Source organism: Pipistrellus hanaki (assembly GCF_964339955.1).
Source record: "Pipistrellus hanaki genome assembly, chromosome: 9".
In the NCBI taxonomy this organism is placed as follows: Eukaryota; Metazoa; Chordata; class Mammalia; order Chiroptera; family Vespertilionidae; genus Pipistrellus; species Pipistrellus hanaki.
The window spans coordinates 19,606,093-19,627,732 of record NC_140511.1 but is presented as its reverse complement, the minus strand read 5'-3'; the positions used below and the strand labels follow the sequence as shown (position 1 = coordinate 19,627,732).

At 37.1% G+C, this 21,640-nt stretch overlaps 1 protein-coding gene across 2 annotated transcripts in view; it reads left to right on the top strand.

The window, feature by feature from the left end:
• The window catches only part of RDX (radixin), an 87,224-nt gene that overhangs the window by 20,340 nt on the left and 45,244 nt on the right, over positions 1 to 21,640 (top strand). For both annotated transcript variants that reach the window (XM_084893676.1, XM_084893677.1), the window contains exons 3-9: positions 3,677 to 3,760; positions 10,415 to 10,510; positions 10,966 to 11,240; positions 16,142 to 16,225; positions 16,413 to 16,559; positions 17,505 to 17,601; positions 18,157 to 18,320. In XM_084893676.1, coding sequence (XP_084749802.1) covers positions 3,677 to 3,760; positions 10,415 to 10,510; positions 10,966 to 11,240; positions 16,142 to 16,225; positions 16,413 to 16,559; positions 17,505 to 17,601; positions 18,157 to 18,320 — 947 coding nt within the window. The remainder of the gene's footprint in view (positions 1 to 3,676; positions 3,761 to 10,414; positions 10,511 to 10,965; positions 11,241 to 16,141; positions 16,226 to 16,412; positions 16,560 to 17,504; positions 17,602 to 18,156; positions 18,321 to 21,640) is intronic.

Sequence of the window (21,640 nt, the reverse complement as noted above, 5' to 3'; positions counted from 1 at the left end):
CATAGGTCTACGGCAGTGGTTGGCAAACTCATTAGTCAACAGAGCCAAATATCAACAGTACAATGATTGAAATATCTTTTGAGAGCCAAATTTTTTTAAACTTAAACTTCTTTGAACCACTTGTTCAAAATAGACTCGCCTAGGCCGTGGCATTTTGTGGAAGAGCCACACTCAAATGAGCCAAAGAGCCACATGTGGCTTGCGAACGGCAGTGTGCCAACCATGGGTCTACTCTAGGGCATTCTTATCGTCTTCATAATTGAAGGTGCATTACAGCTGTGTCTGAGTCAGCAGGAAGGAAGGAAAAACATAGAGGAGCATGCAGACTATTTAATGCCTAGGCCTGGAAGTAGCCATTATCTCTTCTCACGTTCGGTGGATGAGAGCTTAGTCACATAGCCATACCTAATAGCAAGAAATATTGAGAAATGTTCTGTAGTTTAGTAGCCACGTGTCCACCTATAATTTTATTATATTTTGGTGGTTAAACAAGCAATCTCTGCCACAGTTAACATGGTTAGTTTAAAGAAGACAAATTATGTGATAAATGTAGTGGGACCAGTTGTGCAAGTGCGTCAGCCAGGTTTTTGGTTGAGCTGAGCTTACCCCTGTGGGAGTGCACTGACCACCAGGCGGCAGCTCCTCTGTTGAGCATCTGCTCCTTAGTGGTCAGTATGGGTCATAGCAACCAGTAGTTACACTGTTGCTCTGCAGTTAGGGTCAGTTTGCATATTATACTTTTATTATATAGGATAACTGCTTTGTTGCTATAGCAGCATAGTTGAGTAGATGCACAGACTGTGTAGTCTGTAAAGCCTAAAATATTTACTCTGGTTCTTTACAGAAAAGGTTTTTTGGGCCCTGGTTTATATAAACAAAGATTTACAGGCTCATTATAACAGTTGGCAAGAGAACTCATAAAAGGATCGTTTTAAAAATAAATTGCATTTCTACAGAAACAAAATCAGGGGGAAAAATTGGAAAGATATTTTTCATTTTCACAATCCTGTATTTGAATCCCTTATGCTAGATGAGTTTCAGTGTTTGGAATATTTTGGATTTTAGAAAGGTGAATATGCTATATTTATCTTTTCATGCCATTATATCATGAAACTTGCATGGAAGTCTTTGTATTACCCCTAAAACGTTAATGCTTCTATAGGACAGTGCATGAATATTCATTTGAAGTAGGATGAATTAATTCACCAGTTGGTCTCATTACTCCATGTCAAATTTTTGCTAGAAATTAGCCAATGAACTTCAGTTTTCAATGTTTTTAGGATATCAAGAAATTGTGGACCTGTATTTATAATAGCTACAAAATTATAATGAACTGGGGAAAGATATCTAGCAAATGATTAATATGATTTTTAACACTTTTTTGAAAGATATTAAAGACTTAATGCATAGAGAGAACCATAGCCATGAATAGGAGAGCCAATTTTTAAAAGATGTAATTTTTCATCCCAAGAGAATTTGTTGTATTAATGAACTTAGTGTAGTTTTAGTTTAAATCATGATAGAGTACTGATTATGACTTGTAATGAAAAGTTTACAATTTCATATGAAGTCAAGAGCAAAAACAAAGTGCCAAGAATAGCCAAGACAGTTCTGAAGATAATGGGGGAAGACTTGCTTTACCAGATATAAAGAATTATTTAAAGATATAGTAATCAAGACATATGATATTGGCAAAATAGTTAAGGGCACAAAGTCACATGCATACCTATAGACATTTGATTTGTGAAAGAGTAGTCTTTATCCTTATGAGGATTAAAAAATGAAATTGGACCTCTACTTCAAATCATAAGCAAAAATTATCGAAGACAACTTATGATAAACAAAACTTCAATAGGAGATATATAAAGTGTGTGGTGATTAGTTAATATTTTCATGATTCTAGAGTAGAGAAATAGTTTTTAAATGCGCACAAAAACATAGATAAATTCAATATCAAAATTAAGGATGTGTTTACCAAAAAGAAGGGCACTTTATAAAGTAGGATTACAAACTACTAACTTGGAGAAAAGAAATTTTGTAACAAAGAACTGACAAAGTATCTAGGATACTTAAAGATTTCCTAGATAGGACTAAAAAAAGAGACAACAACCCAATTAGAAAAATAAGCAGTAGCACTGTCTAATTTGGTTACAAATTGGGGATTTCCATGATCCCCTCCCTCATCAGTTTCTATAATTTGTTATAATAGCTCCCGGAATTTAGGGAAACAAAACATGGAGAGAACCATAAGTTATCGTTACTGGTTAATATAAAGGATATTGTAAGGGATACAAATGAAAGATACAGATGCAGAGGAAGAAGATAAGAGAGGATGTGGTCCAGAACAGTTGGACTCAGGAGCTTCTGTACTTGTTGAATTTGGATGCACCCTCTTCTTTGGATATTGATGCACTCACCAACCAGAACTTGCTGAACCCCCCTTCCTTGAGGATTTTTATGAACGTTCCATTATGTAGGCATGATTGATTAAATTACAGGCCATTGATGATGAGCTCAGTTCCCACTGTCTCTTCTCCCTGGAGGTTGAGAGGTGAGTGGCTTTAGTCACATGGTTGGTTCCTCTAATCACATGGATGGTTTCTCTGGCTACCACTCCCCATCCTGAAGCTGTCTAGGAGCCAGCCCTTCTGGAGTCAAGTCATTAGTATAAACTCAGGTTGGATGAGAGAGGCTTATTATGAATTTAAAAAATGCTCCTCACATCTCTCACTCAGGAAATTCCATTGGTTTTAGGAGCTTTGTGAAGAACAAATATGCATTTCTTATGTCACAACTGGTTTGATTTTATTATGCTTCATTGTTTACATCTTACACGTACTGTTTTATGTGTAACAATGGTTCCTAATAGATATTACATTAAAGAAGAAACTATAAGATTTATTTGATTAGAGAAGGTGGAGGGTCTATATGTGTAGAGATCATGGTTATTAGAATGAGTAAAATATGTAAGAAGAAATAAGTCTGATTTAGAGTTCTAATAGTGGCTTTAAAGTTTAAAAAGATATATTTGTACCACATCATGGTGAATTCTTGGTAAAGATGCTACTCTGGAGTTAAAATTATTTTGGTTAAGGCATCTTACATTTTTGGTAAGATAATGCAACTAGAAAAGGTGTTTACACAAAACAGAGTGTAAAATAGAATCTAATGAAGGACATTTAATGAATGCTTTTTATAAAGTGAAGAATACATTTTCAGTATAAATAAAACTCTGATTTCTGTGTTTAAAGAAATATGAAATAATGAATGACATTCAAAGAATTTCGAGTTATACCTCAGTTTAAATACCTACTCTGCGTTTGATATCCATGTATCGGCCAAATAATTGGAACTCTTTCAATTTCTGTGGAAAAGATACCTCCATTGCTGGGGCTAAATGAGAATATGGGAAGCTCATGGCCTAGAGCCTAGTGTATTTTCTTAAAAGAAGACTTCATAAGGTCTTTGTTTTGCAAGTAGATTTAAGATTTCTTGTGATTAAAATCAAACCTTATTACTTTATCAAAGAAACTATTAGGTGCAATTATGGAATTGCTCTTTATTGCCTGCATATTATACCACTTTATTTTACAAATCAGATGAAAGTGTTTTCCCCTGCCTAATACTTAATAAGTGTATTCTCTTTCCTACTGACTGTTCTTTTTTCTTGTTACAGATCAACGTAAGAGTGACCACAATGGATGCTGAGCTGGAATTTGCCATCCAGCCCAATACGACTGGCAAACAACTTTTTGACCAGGTATCACTTAACCACATGAAGTATGCAACTTTTTACACCATAGTGTGCACTAGTATGCTATTGCACTTCTGTGTTTTTCTGTACCTTTACAAATAAACAACATTGTAGCACTGGAACTTGACACAATACCTATTCGGGTATCTTGAATAGCTGTAGAGATACTCTTCTCATTCCTAGGTTTAAGAAGTAGGATTTTTAAAAATTAAGTGTTATCAGGTATATATTTAATATCTGCTGTGAAAATCATTGTAATGAAGATGAAAAGAAATTCAGACATTTTACAAAGTGGAATGGGTGCACTAGACGGAGGGGATGGCAGTAGCAAAGATGGAGGTTAGTGGCTCATTTGTTAGCCTGGACTTAGAACATGGATGTTGTGTTAAGGAACTTGTATTACGATCTCGTCTTTTTTCTCTCCTGAGTGCACATTTGAGTCCCTTCTGGCATTAAAAAAAGAAAAGTCGGTACTTGGAAACTGCCTCCAGAGTCCTGATTTAGTTACCTGGTGCCTACTTTAAACCATTAATTTTTGTTTTGGTTTTTAATTTAAGCTCCCTAGGTGATGCTGTACGTAGTGTTCTAAAGTAATCAAATTTTATCGAAGAAAGGAGGAGAATAGGATTGGTATCCAGGGGTCAAGTGATTAAGATGAATCTATAATTGCAAAGAGGAGGAGAGTGATATATTTTCCATGGCCTGAGACTTCTAACTTCTGCATAAACTTTTATGCATGTCCAAGAGCAACAGTCTGTGGTCAGGCTAAAGTGACCTTAGAGCAGCGATTTTTAAAGACATGCAATAGGTGACTATTTAGTCAGGGGCATTGACCTCTTTCTCATTAGGTTGTCAAATAAAAAATGACAGCAGACAACACAAGAGCTGTCCAGTGAGAATGAGTCAAAATTACATCTCTTTTGTTCTGGTGGGGTACCTCAGTTGGTTAGAGTGCCCTGCCCATACGCCAGGGTTGGGCATATAAAAGAATCAATCAATGAATGCTTAAATAAGTGGAGCAGCAAATCAAAGTTTCTCTTTTCCTTCCTCTATCAAATCAAATAAGTAAAATTAGAACATAATTATACCTATATTTATGTCAGATTGATAAAAAATATATTTTTCGTGTGCCGCAGAATTGTAATAATTAGTTTATGTGTACCATGATAAAGGTTGGAAATCGCTGCCTGAGAGGATGGGGGTGAGTTTCTTGCATTACAGCAATAAATAACCAGTCACATACCTTGGTTTTACTAGGTGTCATTCTATCACATACGATCCAAAATATATATAATGAGATACAAATTTAAAATTCCAGGAAAGTTGTTTCTTTCCTTGCCAAAGTGGTATACTTAATCTCCTGGTTAGGTGATTTAAGATCTTGATAGTCCCAAGAAAATCTTTTTGGAAGATGAAAGGCTTTTTTTGTGTGTGTGAGTGACCAAATTTTTAAAACAAAATTATAAGCAGCTGCATTCACCATACATAATGAACTACCCTGTTTCCCCGAAAATAAGATAGTGTCATATTAATTTTTGCTCCCAAAGATGCACTAAGTCTTATTTTCAGGGGATGTCTTATTTTTTCCATTAAGAAGATTATGGTACACATTTATTGTTAAATGAAAATAAAGGAAATTTATTACCTGTATACGGTACGGTAGTACGGTAGTTGTCAACACAAACCAGACAAACTGTGAATCCTACAGTATCAAGAATTTACTCATTTATTCAATGACAATCATGTCGTCATCTTCTGGAACATCATCATAACAATCCAATTCCTGAATTTCCTGGTGAATTTTTTGTGACTCCATTTCTTTCAGAATCAGTGGACCAAATCTCTCATGTTTAGCTTAGGGGGGGGGGGGGCTTATTTTCGGGGGGATGCCTTATATTTCACTCAGAAGGAAACCTATAAGTAGGTCTTATTTTCAGAGGATGTTTTATTTTCGGGGAAACACGGTAATATCTTGTGAACTGATATCCACTTTCCTTGATTCTTGTAGGCCCTCTGTTTGTGAATATATAGTCTACCTCTATTTGAATAAAAATGTAAATAGAGTTAGCCTTTATTGGCTCATGGATTTGAAACGAGACTCAGCCACTTTTATGTTTCACTGGTCAAGATACCTGATCTCTCTCTACCTCCGTGTTCTCACCTGTTTAATTATAGTACCTACTGTATAGAGTTGTTGCAGAGATAAGATGAAATCTGTGTATGACACAGCATAGTACCTGAAACAATAATTCACTCAATTTGTTATAAACTGTTACCACCTCAATTCGTTGTTGACAAAATTACTCATGCTGAAAGAATAAAATTTTACTGATGAGAAAAATATCTTATTTTGTGATCCACATGGAGATAGTCAATTTTGCTTCCTATGCAGTAAATGGTAATCTACTACTAGAAACTGCAAGGGAGAAAATGACCTCAATCAACATTGAGACAATGTATTATTAGCTGGATCATAAAGCAGAGAGGATGCCATACGTTCTGGGGTACATCTGCAGTAAAAGGCTTCACCTCAGGTACTAGGTAATTCTGCTCAACTAAGCATCAGACTTAAGAGGAATGGTGAGAAGGGCTCCGAGGCTGCCTCTAGACTTAGCAGGAATAGAACTTTAATACATAAGCAACAGTTAACTATGGTTAATGATGGCAAGGAAAAACACCATGATCTATACTAATTAAAGGGTAATATGCTAATTAGACCAGGCGACTTCTGGACGACCATCGGCATATCTTTCCTGACAAAACTGGGCCTGGGCAAAGCTGCCTGCCGGCAGTTCCGGGCACCAGCGCTTGCCGCTGGCTGCAGCCTGGGAGACGGAGAAGCCACCCGTCCCACAGTCCTGGGCTGCAACGAGCCTGAGAAGCCGTCCACCCTGTGGTCCTAGGGGCCAGCACCTGTGGCCGGACAAAACCACCTGCCCACTGTCCCCTGCGGCTGCAGCCGGCCCAGGAGAAGCTGGCCCGGGTCCCGGTGCCTGTGGCCAGCCAGAGGGAGGGAAGCCTGGGCCCCGTGCCTGCATCTGACTGGAGGAAGGAATCCTGGGTCGCAGGTGTGGGGCCAAGGCATAGGTGGTTAGGGGCAATCAGGCCAGCAGGGGAGCAGATAGGGGCAATCAGGCAGGCAGGCAGGTGAGCAGTTAGGAGCCAGCGGTCCTGGATTCTGAGAGGGATGTCCCAGATTGGAGAGGGTGCAGGCCGGGCTGAGGGACACCGTCCGTGCACGAATTTTGTGCAGCAGGCCACTGGTATTTCATGTTGTAAATGAAGGTTTAGATTAAGGAGTATTGTTACCTGTATGGGCTCTCTCAACAGTTCTTTTTAAAATTTTTAAAAAATATGTTTTTACTTATTTCAGAGAGGAAGGGAGAGGGAGAGAGAGATCAATGATCAGAGAGAATCATCGATCAGCTGCCTCTAGCACACCCCCCACTGGCGATTGAGCCCACAACCTGGGCATGTGCCCTGACCAGGAATTGAACCCTGACCTCCTGGTTCATGGATTGACCACTCAATCAGTGAGCCAACATCAGCCGGACTTGACAATTAATTCTAAAAATTGTTGTTCTGTTTCCTGACAAATTCTTGTGATCCAAGAAAGCAAGGATTTAAAAGCAAGCTTTACCTTGGGTATAGTGAGTAATGGGGTGAGCTGGCAGGCAGGTGGGTTCAGGGTCAGGCCTGGAGCAGACCTAGAGTTAGGAGTCCTCTCAAGTGAGGGTACTAGCGACACGAGTCCACCTGTAGCAGTCTCTCTTCTAATGATGTTGGCTTGAGGCCAGCTGTTGTGTTGAGGAGGGCTCTCGTTGAGTGCTTATGGATCTTTCTTTGCTCCCTGCTGACTCTTCCTTCACTAGCTGCCTCTTCCAGCTTCTGCCTGTGGGATTAAAGTAGTATGTTCATACCCCAAGTGTCCAACATGATTTGTTACGGTGCAAGAAAAATTTTGTATTTTTGTATTTCCTCTTTAAAATTATTTTTAAAATATGTGCTTTATAATATTCTAGAGGCGTGGTGCATGAAATTTGTTCACGGGTAGGGTCCCTAGGCTTGGCCAGCTATAAGGGCCTTCTGGCTGCCTGCCGGGACCTTCCTTCATTCCATGCCTCCCCCTGGTGGTCAGCGCACGTCATAGCAAGTGATTGAACTCCTGGTCTCCTGGTTGAACTCCAGAGGGGACAACTTGCATATTAGCTTTTTATATATAGACTAGAGGTCCGATGCACAAAGATTCGTGCAAGAATGGGCCTTCCTTTCCCTGGCTGCCAGCACCACCTTCACTCCAGCTGGGGCCTCCTTTCTGCCTTCCCACGCTGCCCAGAGGCCTGGAGCGGCTGGGGTGTTGTGAAGGTACAGTCAATTTGCATCATACTCTTTTATTAGTGTAGATGTGTGGCAGCATGTGTATAATTTATGAATATGCATGTATTGTAATTATGTGCCCAAGCATTTTTTTTTTTTTTTTTTACTTATACAAGGTAGGGCAAAAGTAGGTTTATAATTCTATATAGAAAACAAAAAAATATAATACAACACAAGAAAAAAAAAACACTGTTTTGTGTACTCACAATTGGGAACCTACTTTTGCCCCACCATGTAAAGGTATGTGATTGAAAGTTTCTGAGAACATTTCCAGAAATAGGCAAAAAGCTGCTGAAAATATTATACAAGGCCTCCTCAAGAACCTCACAGCTGAGCTCTCTTCCTGGTGTTTGTTGTGACAGTGTAAAGTTAGGGTACTGTCCCTGCTGCCTGCTGTGGTAAAGCCCCCTTCTTTAGAATCACACAAAGCCTGGAGGCAAAAGCATAGCCCTACCTGAGCACACCGCTGTCTGCTGCTCCGGACCTGGGTAACGTCCCTGCCCCTGCCGCTCTGAGCGGCATGTTTGCCGTGGCTCTGTCGGGACAGCCTTTATTTTGCCAGAGATAAATGATCTGGTCTTCTTTGTCCACGTTAAAGTTTTGTTGTTTGGCATTGATTAACTTTTGCATCAGTATGACTTTTCATGTCCTATATCATCCAGAAGTTTGTGTTGTTGTTTTTAATGGTAACCTTCCTTAACACAGCTAACGGATTTTCCTATTTTTAATTTTGTGTATGTCATTTCAGTGAAATTTTTCAAGAGAAGTGAACTAAAGCGTTCAGTTTGCTATCTTGAAACCAAAAGCCTGGCATGTTTTTAGATTTAAAAGTAAAAAACCAAGAGTATTTAACACTTAAGAATTAATGTTGATTCTTTCTGTAAAGCTTTTAAAATGTTAACAATCTCTCAGCTCCTCTAGCTCAATTCCCTCATTTTATTTAAAGACAGATTTAAAAAAAAAATATGCTGTGTTAAGTGTTGGGACAATCCTGACTGTGGGATCTAGCTCCCCATTTTATTCACTCTTAATATATACTTTTGAGTGCCTATCACAGGCTAATCATTCTTTGAGATGACATGTATATTAAGGTAAGTAAGGGAAATAATCTCTGTCTTTAATTTTAGACAGTCAAGGAGAATAAATAGATATACTGCTAATTCGGTTAATTATAGTGTGATAGTAAATGGTCTAGTATAGATGAAGTACCATGGGAACGTGAAGGGACAAATGATTCATTTTATCTGGATAAAAGGAGAGCTTAATTCACAGAAGGTGTGTCAGTTGAGCTGAGCCTTGAGGAATAAATCATTCAACAGGTAGTAAAAGTACAGAAGAAACATTTTAGGCCCTTGGTCAGCAAACTGCAGCTCACGAGCCACATGCGGCTCTTTGGCCCCTTGAGTGTGGCTCTTCCACAAAATACCACAACCTAGGCGAGTCTGTTTTGAAGAAGTGGCGTTAGAAGAAGTTTAAATTTAAAAAATTGGGCTCTCAAAAGAAATTTCAGTCGTTGTACTGTTGATATTTGGCTCTGCTGACTAATGAGCTTGCCGACCGCTGTTCTAGGCAGAAGAAAAAGCGTGAGCAAAGCCGTAGAGGGGTAAAATTCATGGCATGTTCCAATAATGGTTTCTTGCTCAAAGAATGAGTGGGGGTGAAAGCACCAGCTGGAATACTTGGAGCGTGGCATTTGAGTGTTTTCAGTGAATCTTATCATCCAAGTGGTACTATTTTTGCCAGGCCTTCACCAATAGTGTAGTTGTGAGGGTAAATTGAACATAGGGATCCATATGTTTTTTTCAAATCAGTATTTTGGGTTTCTTGGGATATATACCCAGAAGTGGGGTTGCTGGGTCATAAGGCAGTTCCATATTTTTAGTTTTTTGAGGAACCTCATGCTCTTTTCCACAGTGGCGGTACCAGTCTGCATGTGTTATGCGGGTAAATTGAAATAGGAAAATGGGATTACAACAACTCTGTATCTGTTTCCCTAGACTCTTGTTATCTGTTGGGATCATGATGGGAGTGGGCAGGAAAAGGAGGTATAAAAAGTGGATCAAATGAGATTGAAATGACACTATCAAATTTAATATACAAACCTGAATTTAAGTTTTAGGAAATGTTCCTTTAATTAATATGATAAACTTAGGAAAGAGCTTCTGTATAGCAAAGTAGTATACCTGAAATAGCATTGTGGTTCTGTTTTTATTTTGAAGTATAGTTCCATAGTTAAAGTGTGAATGTAGAACTGAAATTGACCTTTTTTTTTTTTTTTTTTAGGTGGTGAAAACAGTTGGTTTGCGTGAGGTCTGGTTTTTTGGGCTGCAGTATGTGGACAGCAAAGGTTATTCTACATGGCTCAAGCTAAATAAAAAGGTAAAGTATGTATAATGGGACAATTAACTAACAGTTAGGCTACTCCGAGGTTAATTATCTTGAATTATTTCTGGATCATTAAAGGTGCCATGTCTTTTAATTCAATAAGGCACCATCAACTTATCTTAGGGGAAAAAAATGTTCACTTTTCCTATTTGAAAATTTAAAACGTAAAAATATTAGTGTAACTTAGTACTGACTCTGATTGAGACATCTGTCGCATAAGCTTCTTAAGAGAAGTTTCAGTTTGGTTACTAGATAGGATCTGTGAGTTACAGGTCATATTTGTGAGCATAGAATCGTCTCATATTTTTTTACAGGTTTCGAATCTAACTTACAAATTTAGAATCTTACTGCTGTTTTACACCCTACTTCTAGAAAGAATTTGATGTGACTAGATTTAGTTATTTTGAACTTAAGACTTTTGTTGATTATACTTGAAATTACTGTTCCAGGTGACACAGCAAGATGTTAAAAAGGAGAATCCTTTACAGTTCAAATTTAGAGCTAAATTCTTTCCTGAAGATGTTTCTGAGGAATTAATTCAAGAAATAACCCAGAGACTCTTCTTCTTGCAAGTTAAGGAAGCTATCTTAAACGACGAGATCTATTGCCCACCTGAAACTGCAGTCCTTCTGGCTTCCTATGCCGTCCAGGCCAAGTATGGAGACTATAACAAAGAGGTTCACAAGCCAGGCTACCTGGCTAATGACAGACTCCTCCCCCAGCGGTAAGTGAAACGTGTGCTCATGTTATATTCTCTGAAGAATTACATTTCAGAAGTTTATAAACCGAATTTTTTTTCCCTTCAGGTTTCAAGTTGAATCGGAGTATAGTTTTAAAAATCATGACTTAGTAGCTACATAGGTTTATATAGTGCACAACTACTAAACTTTCTGCCTCTTATCCCCTCATTTCCACAAGATAAGCAATAAATAGGGATTTGAGCTGGGGGGAGGATACTGCTGTCACTGCTTGGAAAACACGGAGGCAGATATGTGTTTGATAAGTACCTCTGGGGTAATAACTAACAGCCTGTGTGTCCTCCATAGAAGAAAAATGAAGTGTCTAACTTAAAAAGGCATTTTAAACCTAGTTTTCAGACTAATAGTCTTGTACTCTGTTCTTAACTGCAGTATACTGCTGCCTCTATAATTTTAAAAAATTATGGCATGAGGGAAAAAAAAAAATCATTAGGCAGGAGACCTAGATTTTGAGTACTGATTCTGCTCTTTGCTAGTTTTGTGATCTTGGGTGCGAAAACCCAACATCCCTGAGACTTGATAACCTGATTCTGCATAATGGGGATGACAGTTCTGCTCTGCCTATCCTTTAGTTTATGACGACTGTACATGAACTGTACAGTGTACAATTTTAACTGTGAAGTGTGATACAAGTGTTAGTCGGTTGCATTACTTAAGAAATTTAGAAAGTAGAGCATCAGATATTTTAACTATCTCAGTTCTTAGTTGTGGCACACATGTCTCTGATAATAGAATATACCTGGAGATCTTCTAGAACCGGAAAGAAGTTGTTACTGTTCTTAGTTCAAATTCTCAAGTTTTAAAATTTCTATTTAGATTCAAACTGAATATCTTTAAACCGAACCTTCAGTTCTGCACCACTTCTCATAGTAAAGCTCTTAGATGTAGTTTCTTTTTCATAGGTACTAAATAAGAAGAGAGACTAAGCTATGTTAATGTCTACTTTCATTAATTTCCTTCGGTTATAGGCACCAATGTTTATTTTCATCTAACAAAGTATTAGTTAATATAAGCTTTATAAGTTATTAAGTGCAGTAACTTTAATATTTTATTATTAAATATTACTATTATATTAATATCGATAGTTATCTTTGAAGGTAAAACAATGCATGTTATTTACCAAAAGAATCAGGAATCTGAGATATTTATTAATCTGTGTGTTTGTCTGTTTTTTATTACTATTCTAACCCCAAATTCTTTTTCTCAGATTTCTAAAAATAAGTTTTCATTGATTTTATTTTATTTTTTTAGAGGGAAGAAGGGTAAGGGATAGAGAGAGAGAAACATACATGAGAGAAACATCATTGTTTGGATGCCTCCTATATGCCACTACTGGAGATTGAGCCCACAACCCCGGGGATATGCCCTGACTGGACATCAAACCAAAGACCTCTTGGTTCATGGGTTCAACTACTGAGCTACACTGGCTGGGCTTCTTAGATTTTTATAAGCACTGAATTAAGAAATTGAGTATTGGCACAGTAGAATTTCATTTCTGATAAGGCTTAGTTTTTATTTTTAGTTGAATTATAATTTAGATATATAATAAAATAGACAGCAGATCAAGTTTTAAGTCAGCACATAAGGCAAATATTCTGTATAATCAAAATTATCCTGAAAAATTTCTTAATTGTTCATCAAAAATAATTTTATCTCAACAAGTATAACATAGTTAGTTGTTCTTTCAGTGTTAACTCAGATTTATATTTGGTTGAGCATCAGATGAAGTAATTGGTTTACAGTTCATAGTCGTGTGATTTAAAAAAAATTGTAAACACACTGTAATCACATTTAAGCACAATTTCTTATTTTTAAAAAATAATTTTTAAAGTATATTTTATTGATTGCCGAAGAGAGAAGGGAGAGAGAAAAAAAACATCAGTGATGAGAAAGAATCCTTGGTTGACTGCTTCCTGCATGCCCCCTACAGGGGATCAAGCCTGCAACCTGGGCGTGTGCCCTTGACCAGAATTGAACCCAGGACCCTTTAGTCCACAGGCTGACACTCTGTCCACTGAGCCAAACTGGCGAAGGCCAATTTCTTTTTTAAATGCATTTGTGCTGTAACCACTCCATTTAAAGAGAAGATAGCATATATTCTTTACTATGGTCTTTGCTATTGAAAGTACAGTCAGCTGGTCTTAGTTAATAGTCTGTGGAGAACTAATTTCAGCTATCTAAGATTAAAAGTGACACTGAAATGTTAGAGTACTACTGATTTTTCAGTTCACAATGGAAAAAACACTTTCACAGTGATTGCTTATTTCACGTTTGGTATATAGCACACTTTTACTCGTTATGTAAGTATTAGTAATCAAAAGGTTATTTGGCGATCATAAATCATAGTAATTTGATGACTTTGATGGATGCCTTTAACTGTTACATTAAAAAACCCAGAGAAACAATCTATTGTCCCACAGTAGAATTTAGTTTTCTGGCGATATGAATACTTAACTTCCAGTAGATAGTACCTTTCTCCTTTAAAAAGAGCTTGATATACATAGATTTTTATATCCCAGGTCCCTGACTTGGGCTTCTGGATGGTTGGTAATACCCTTTTGATGAGGTAGTAGTGGAAGGAATACATTTCACAAGAGGGAGATTTCAGTTTTGAACCTATTGAATTTGAAATATACTGTAGTATAATCAGGAAATATCTGTAGTATAATCAAGAGAGAGCTAGTATTCATTGGTCAGTGTGGGTTCAGATCTTGAAGAGCAGTTGGAGCTATGATAATAAATGGGAATGAAAGAGATGGATCTTAAAGTCCTCTTGGAAATACAGAATAAGAGAAAGGTCTGGGATAGACCTTGTTGGAACTTTACTTCCATAAAGAGTGCTACATCATGGAAGCCATGGTAAAAGAACGCTTTAAGGTCAGCGGTGTCAAATGATACAAAGAGGTCGAGTATGAGGGAAATGAATGTGACTGTTGGGAATAACAGTAAGGTGATTGGTAGTGGCCTTAGAAAGAGCAGTTTCAGTAGAGTGTTGAGGAATGAAGCCAGACTTTGGTAGACCAGGGACAGTGGCCATGAGGTATGGAATTGAAAGATAGTGAATATATATGTGCTGCCGAAGCGAGCACGAAAGATAGTGAATATAGACAGTTCTCAAAGTTTGCTATTTAAAAGAAGAAAACTAGGAGTAGCAAAGCATGAGTTTATAGACATGTTCTGTAAAAATGGGAAAGAATTGGTTTTTAATTTTCTCTACACATTTTTGAATACTCTTCAGTGCTGACAATGGGCATATAGTGATGAGCAATATTGATGTGGTCTTTGCCCTCTGTAACAAAAGTATAGATGCTAGTAATGTAGGCAGGGAACAATAAATATGTCTCCTGCCATAAAGGGTGGGGTGAAGATGCTGTGGAAGTGGAGAGAAAAGTCATTTAAAGGCCCAGATAGAATAACAGTCAAGTTGGATAAATTGGCCTTAGGTGTGAAGACGGGCTCTTTTGGGACAGAAGAAAAAGGGGTAGGAAGTTTTGGATACTTGCAAATTAGCATGTGTATTTAATAATACAGATACATTATGCAAAATGCAAACAAATGATATTTGAAATGCAGGGTATAAAAACCTATAGCAGAAATCTTAGTGGCATCCAATCATATCTTCAGATTTAGTTAACATCAGCATACCAGCAATTAGTTGAATTGATTATGCCTTCAAGGCTCTTTGCACTCCTACTGGTGAGCAGGGGTCAGATAGCAAGAGAAAGTATAAAGACAATAATGTGGATGCCAAAACCGGTTTGGCTCAGTGGTAGAGCATCGGTCTGCGGACTGAAAGGTCCTGGGTTCGATTCCGGTCAAGGGCATGTACATTGGTTGCGGGCACATACCCGGTAGGGGGTGTGCAAGAGGCAACTGATCGATGTTTCTCTCTCATCGACGTTTCTGGCTCTCTATCTCTCTCCCTTCCTCTCTGTAAAAAATCAATAAAATATATTTTAAAAAAAAAGAAGAAGAATGTGGAAACTTAAGTGCTCTGAGGAAGAAGTCAAAACTCCTTTCCCCAAAAGCAAGGGCTGAAAAAAAAGAATACAGAGAGAAAGGAGCAACTTGTAATAAGAAAGTAATGGTCTTAGACCCCATTAAGGAATCTACTCTCAATAGTAACTTGTCCAGGGAATATTGCACCCTAATATTTACCTTTTTTTTTTTTTTGCCAAGAGATTCCTAGGTTTCATGTAAACTTTTTATATAGCAAAACAAAATATTAATACCGTAGGTTTTGCAATCAATAAAATAGGAAAAATAATTATTATATGACCCAAAGAGAATAGAAATACACACTCTGTAGCTTTCATAGTAGGTAAGTTATATGCATGTTGAATCTGCTGATTTTGAGGTGCTGCGAGTGGGCGGGGACTTGACTCTGGGTCCCGCAGCGCACCCCAGACTGACAGGAGGGAGATTTTTGTATACATTTTACTAATTTTCTTTCATCTCTGACACTTCTATTATAAAGAAAGGGCAAATAGCAATATTAAATTATTTTCTCTAATTAATCCCCTTTTAATGTGCATGAATGTCATGCACCGGGCCACTAGTTTTTAGATAATTGTAGATTTGCATGCATTTTTAAAATTGTGGAAAGATCCTGTGTATCCTTCTTACCTCTCCCTTGCATAACTTCAATACAGTATCACAGTCATAATATTGACGTTGATACAATCCACCTAACTCATATTTCATGAGTTTTACATGTAATCATTTGTGTGTGTTTATTCTAGGCAGTTTTATTGTGTATAGTTTTGTTTGACAATCACCACAATCAGGATTAATTTTTAAAGAATATTATTAACAGGGTCATTTTCATTGATTTCCCCCTCCCCCCTTTTTTTTTTTTTCATTATAGTGTTTTGGAGCAACATAAATTGACAAAAGAGCAGTGGGAAGAAAGAATACAGAACTGGCATGAAGAACATAGAGGAATGCTAAGGTATTTGGATGGCTGTTTTCTTAATGTTTTTCTCAAAGTATTTTTATTCTATAACAATTATTACATCAGTTATCCTCAAAAGATCATTTGACTTATATGAATAAAGCACTGATTTTTAATTCAAAGTATTTTTGTAATTTGCTATTACTCTTACTTAAACACATTGTAATCAGCTTTATTTCAACAGGGAAGATTCTATGATGGAATACCTGAAGATTGCACAAGATCTAGAAATGTATGGAGTGAACTATTTTGAAATAAAAAATAAAAAAGGAACTGAATTGTGGCTAGGTGTTGATGCTTTGGGTCTCAATATTTATGAGCATGATGACAAGTAAGTAAATAGTGAACTAGCCATTAATCAGTTGGCTTGATTACCCTTCCTGCTTTTTTCCAAATTGAAAGATTAGTTAATGTCACATAGGCTTTCAGATACCATATTTTCATTGTCTTAACATCTTGTAGTTTTATTTTATTTTTTAAAATTTTACTGATTTCAGCGAGGCAGGGAGAGATAGAAACATCAATGATGAGAGAATCATTCATCAGTTGCCTCCTGCACTCCCCACACTGGGGATGTAGCCCACACCTTGGGCATGTGCCCTGACTATGAATCAAACCTCGTGAACAGGTGGACTCTCAACCACTGACAACGCTCAGCCATTGAGCCACCTCAGCCAGGCGCTCAACGTTTTGCAGTTTTAGAGTTTACATGGTATATTTATCAAAATGGGAGGATTTATTTTTATTTGAAGTGTGCTTTTTGATCTCTTATAAGTTATGTCCAGTAACTATTAAAATATGTCCCCCTAATAGTTGAAGAATAATTCTTTAAATGTCATATCTGGCATATAGGTTGAAATTAAAATTAGCATCTATCAGAAATCGGGTGCAATGAGACAATGAAATTAAAAAGATGTGTGATTTATTGTTTTGTAACACCTTTTTGTTGAACATTATAGGAATTGTTTTGAGTATTTTTGACACAACTCCGAGAGCTCAGTTTAACACTCTACAGCTAGATAGTTAATTTTAGAAAAATCAAGGTTCATGACACATTATGAATTTTTAGAGGATGGTTATTTGTTTTATGTGATTTAACTGATCAAATTTTCCCCTTAAAAGATAATGTCAACAGTGTGTTATGAGTAAGTTAATATATTTTGAAAATCTGGAACTCTTTAAGATCGGTCATTTGGATAAATTGGCTCCAAAAATTGATAGGGTTTTTGTCCATTGTTTCCTGCTTCTAACTAAAGGAATGCTCTCATTTTTTAAGGTTAACACCTAAAATTGGTTTTCCCTGGAGTGAAATCAGAAATATTTCATTTAATGACAAAAAATTTGTTATAAAGCCAATCGACAAAAAGGCACCTGTAAGTAAATTTTTAAAATGTGTTTCATGTATTGTAAATTTCTGTGACTTTGCTGTGGTATTACTTGAAGAATGACATTGTTCATTTATTGAATTGCTCCTGAGGAATATTCTTTTTCACCTTGTATTATATAATAAATGTTATTAAAAATTAAAGGCTCTGATTTTATTATGCCATACAACTATTAGAGTTTTAGCTGAAATTTAACTATTAGCTTAAGGAGGTGGTTGAAAATAATCACCATTTCTAAGAAGCAATTTAGGAACATTGGTGTTGGTATTTGGAATGTAACAGAGACAGTCCTATTCTGTTAATATAGATTACATCATGAATGTTGTATTTTTGTAAATGGAAGCCTTAAAATTAAAAAAGGAAATGTTGTGAACCAGTTATATGACAGTATGGCCTACTCACTAAGAGATCAGAAACTTTATGGTATCTAAACTTTATGTAATAGGACATAAGCATTCATGCCACATACTGAAATTTATCTACACGTTATTGTGTGAGAGAATATCCTTTAGGAAGATTTTTAACTCGGTACTTTATGTTTAGGATTTTGTTTTTTATGCACCTCGTCTGAGGATCAATAAGCGGATTTTGGCCTTATGTATGGGAAACCATGAACTGTACATGCGAAGAAGGAAGCCTGATACTATTGAAGTACAACAGATGAAGGCTCAGGCTAGGGAGGAGAAACACCAGAAGCAGTTGGAAAGGTATGGAATTTGTAATTTTTCATACTCAGAATTTATATTTTAATGATGTTTTCATTGTATTAAAATTGAGTTATAATTTTCAAGTTAGAGATCTGACAGATATTTCTGAGTAAGTAGCTTTTTCATGATTTCTCAAATATGCCTTTCCTTTATCATGCTTGCTTCTCACTGACAGATATTGGCTTGGATGTAGTATGAAATTTTCAAGTTGATTTGTTTGTGACTTACATTTTCTAATTTTTCAGTCAAGAATATGCTGAATGTTTTTTGTTTGTTTTCTTGGTGTTTTTATTTTTGTTTTGTTTTTTTCAACAATGTCATGGACATTGTAGAACTCAAAAAGTCATTGTTCAGAATATAGTAATACCAGTTCTCTCTGTCAATACTGATCTTTTTAATCATGATCCATTTAGACTTCAAAAGAAGCTACTCTCTATAATAATAAAAGCATAATGTACTAATTAGACCGTACAGTCCAGACAAAGCTGAGGCTGTGAGGACCAAGTCCCTTGCATGAATTTCATGCTTTGGGCCTCTAGTTCCCTATATTAAATTGAGAAATTTTGAAATGGAAAGATTGAGTATAGTTCTTTTTTATTATTATTTAATATATTTCATTGATTTTTTACAGAGAGGAAGGGAGAGGAACAGAGAGTTAGAAACATTGATGAGAGAAACATCAATCAGTTGCTTCCTGCACCCCCTCTCACTCCCACGGGGTATGTGCCCGCAACCAAGGTGCATGCCCTTGACCAGAATCGAACCTGGGACCCTTGAGTCCACAGGCCGACGCTCTATCCACTGAGCCAAACCGGTTAGGGCAATTGAGTATAATTCTTGTTGAGCCTAGAACTAGATTACTAGGTCTGACAACAAAATTCCCAAATCTGATTCTAGATTAATTTAAACTTTATGCTTTATTTGAAAAAATTTAGACACCAAACAAAAGTTAGCCTTCATTAAAGAAATCTTTGTAGAATAGCATGATAATCTGTGAAATACAGTAGGTTCTAAAGAAAACAAAATTGAGACCTAAATATGTGTAAATTTACATATTCAAATATTCTAAAATTAGATGATTTGAACCTAATATATAGGCCCTCTACTAAATGTAATTTTACTTCCTATACTTTGTTTGTATTTAATGATGTATTTTTTCTTAAATATTCTATGTAATTCAGAACTTTTATTAATTCATATTACTCCCTTCAACTTACATGCCTTAGATAAGTTTATTGTATTTAAAACATATTTTATGTAGGCATGAAACTTCTCAGTAATTTAACTTTCATACTGTTAAAGATACTACATTGGATTGTTACTTTGACTGGGCTCTCTCTTTCACTGTTCTCAGGTGGTTTAGAATCACATTGTGGCTGGAGTATTACGTATCTTTTCAAATAGTTCTTTTTTTGGGCATTACTTTATATATATTTAGAAATTACAGTCATCCTTCATGGGGGATTGGTTCTAGGACCTCACAGATATTCAAGTCCCTTATATAAAACTAGAGGCCTGGTGCACAAGAATCATGCACTTACAGTGGGGAGGGGGTAGAGGTCCCTCAGCCTGGTCTGTGCTCTCTTGAAATCTGGGAGCCCTTAGGGGATGTCTGACTGACGGCTTAGAGCTGCTGTGGAGGCTGGAGAGGCTCCTGCCACCACCGCTGCGCTGGCCAACTGTGAGCCTGGCTTCTGGCTGAGCAATGCTCCCCCTGTGAGAGCACACTGACCACCAGGGGGCTGTTCCTGTGTTGAGCGTCTGCCCCCTAGTGGTTAGTGTGTGCATAGTGACTGGTCATTCTGATGTTCAGTTGGTTTGCATATTAGCCTTTTATTTTTTTTATTTTTTATTTTTTTGCATATTAGCCTTTTATTAGATAGGATGATGTAGTATTTGCATATGACCTATGTATACTTTACATCATCTCTAGATTACTTATGATACCTAATACAATCTAAATGCTATGTAAATGTAATACTGTATTGTTTAGGGAGCAATGACAAAGGAAAAAGTCTATATGTTCTGTACAGACACAACCATTGTAGGCCTAACTACATAGAACACATCAGTGGGTAAGGAACCCACAGATAGAGAGAGCAGACTGTGTTACTACATACTCATCACTCCGTGTCCTAACTGCTCTGCTTATCTGTAATGTTCATATGTTATTTATATTCTTAATATTTGTCTACTTGTTCTTTATTCCTTACATGTAGAGAGGAGTGCTATATGGTTTTAATATATATATTATGGATAATAAGTACCATTTGGTGGTAGTTTACTCTTAAGGTTTAGATGAAAGTGGAAAACATTAAGTTTCTTTTTTGCCACAAAAAGAATCCTATAATTCCTCCCTTAGATAAATAGTATAGCTTTTCATTAGCAAGCATTGTACATGTAGGAGTTCTGTAATTATTTAATTCCCTTGAATGCCTAGAGGGTGTTTTATATTAGTAAAACCGGGATTTGGCAGGTATCGGACACAGCGTGCCAAGTCTTCATTTATTCCCTGCTTTACAGGTCAGAGAGACAGAAATGACAGCTGTATATGTGGAAACAGTTTTGGTCAAGCCCATTGGCAAAGTAGCCAGCAGACATACTTGGGGGAATGCTCGGAGGTATGCTGCCTGTGCTGCTGGACTCTCCTGGGCAAGAACAGTAGGAAGGGGCAGGCAGCAAGGAAGCCACTTTCCCTACCATATGTTGGTGTATGTGGTCCTATTCTTACCCCATAACTCTCCTCACTTTGGGGTTTCCCCAATGAAAATGGTGTTAGATGTTACATAACTAGGTTACTGATCTCTGTAGTCTGTGCTCTGAAGTTACTTGCATCCAAATTGATGATAATTCACCCTTTGCACTCCGCTGTCCCCTCTCAGGGGACATCGGAATTCTAGCATATCACTTGGATGTCCCCTCTCAGGGGACATTGCACTTTATTAGTGATTACGGGGAATTGAGTTATTTCAACGCACTCCGCCGCAAAGTAGCGTCGAGTAGCTGGTAGCCAATGTCCAGAATGGTTCGGAGTGCAAAGGGTTCATAATGTAATTCTGGACGTTTTTTCTATGGCTAAAATTGTTACCAAATTTAAAAATGAAGAGCCTCGAGTTTACAATTTAGATTCAGGTAGTTACGCGCCAATGTAGATTAGCTCTGGGATGTTTTGTGTCATGGCTGACTGCCTGTATCACTAGGACCCAGCTGGTGTCATAAAAAGAATACATGCTTTGGAACTAGATAAATCTGGGTTTCAATCCTTGTCTAACACTTGCTGAGAAAAACTTGTGAGCCACTATTCTGTTACCGAAAACCTT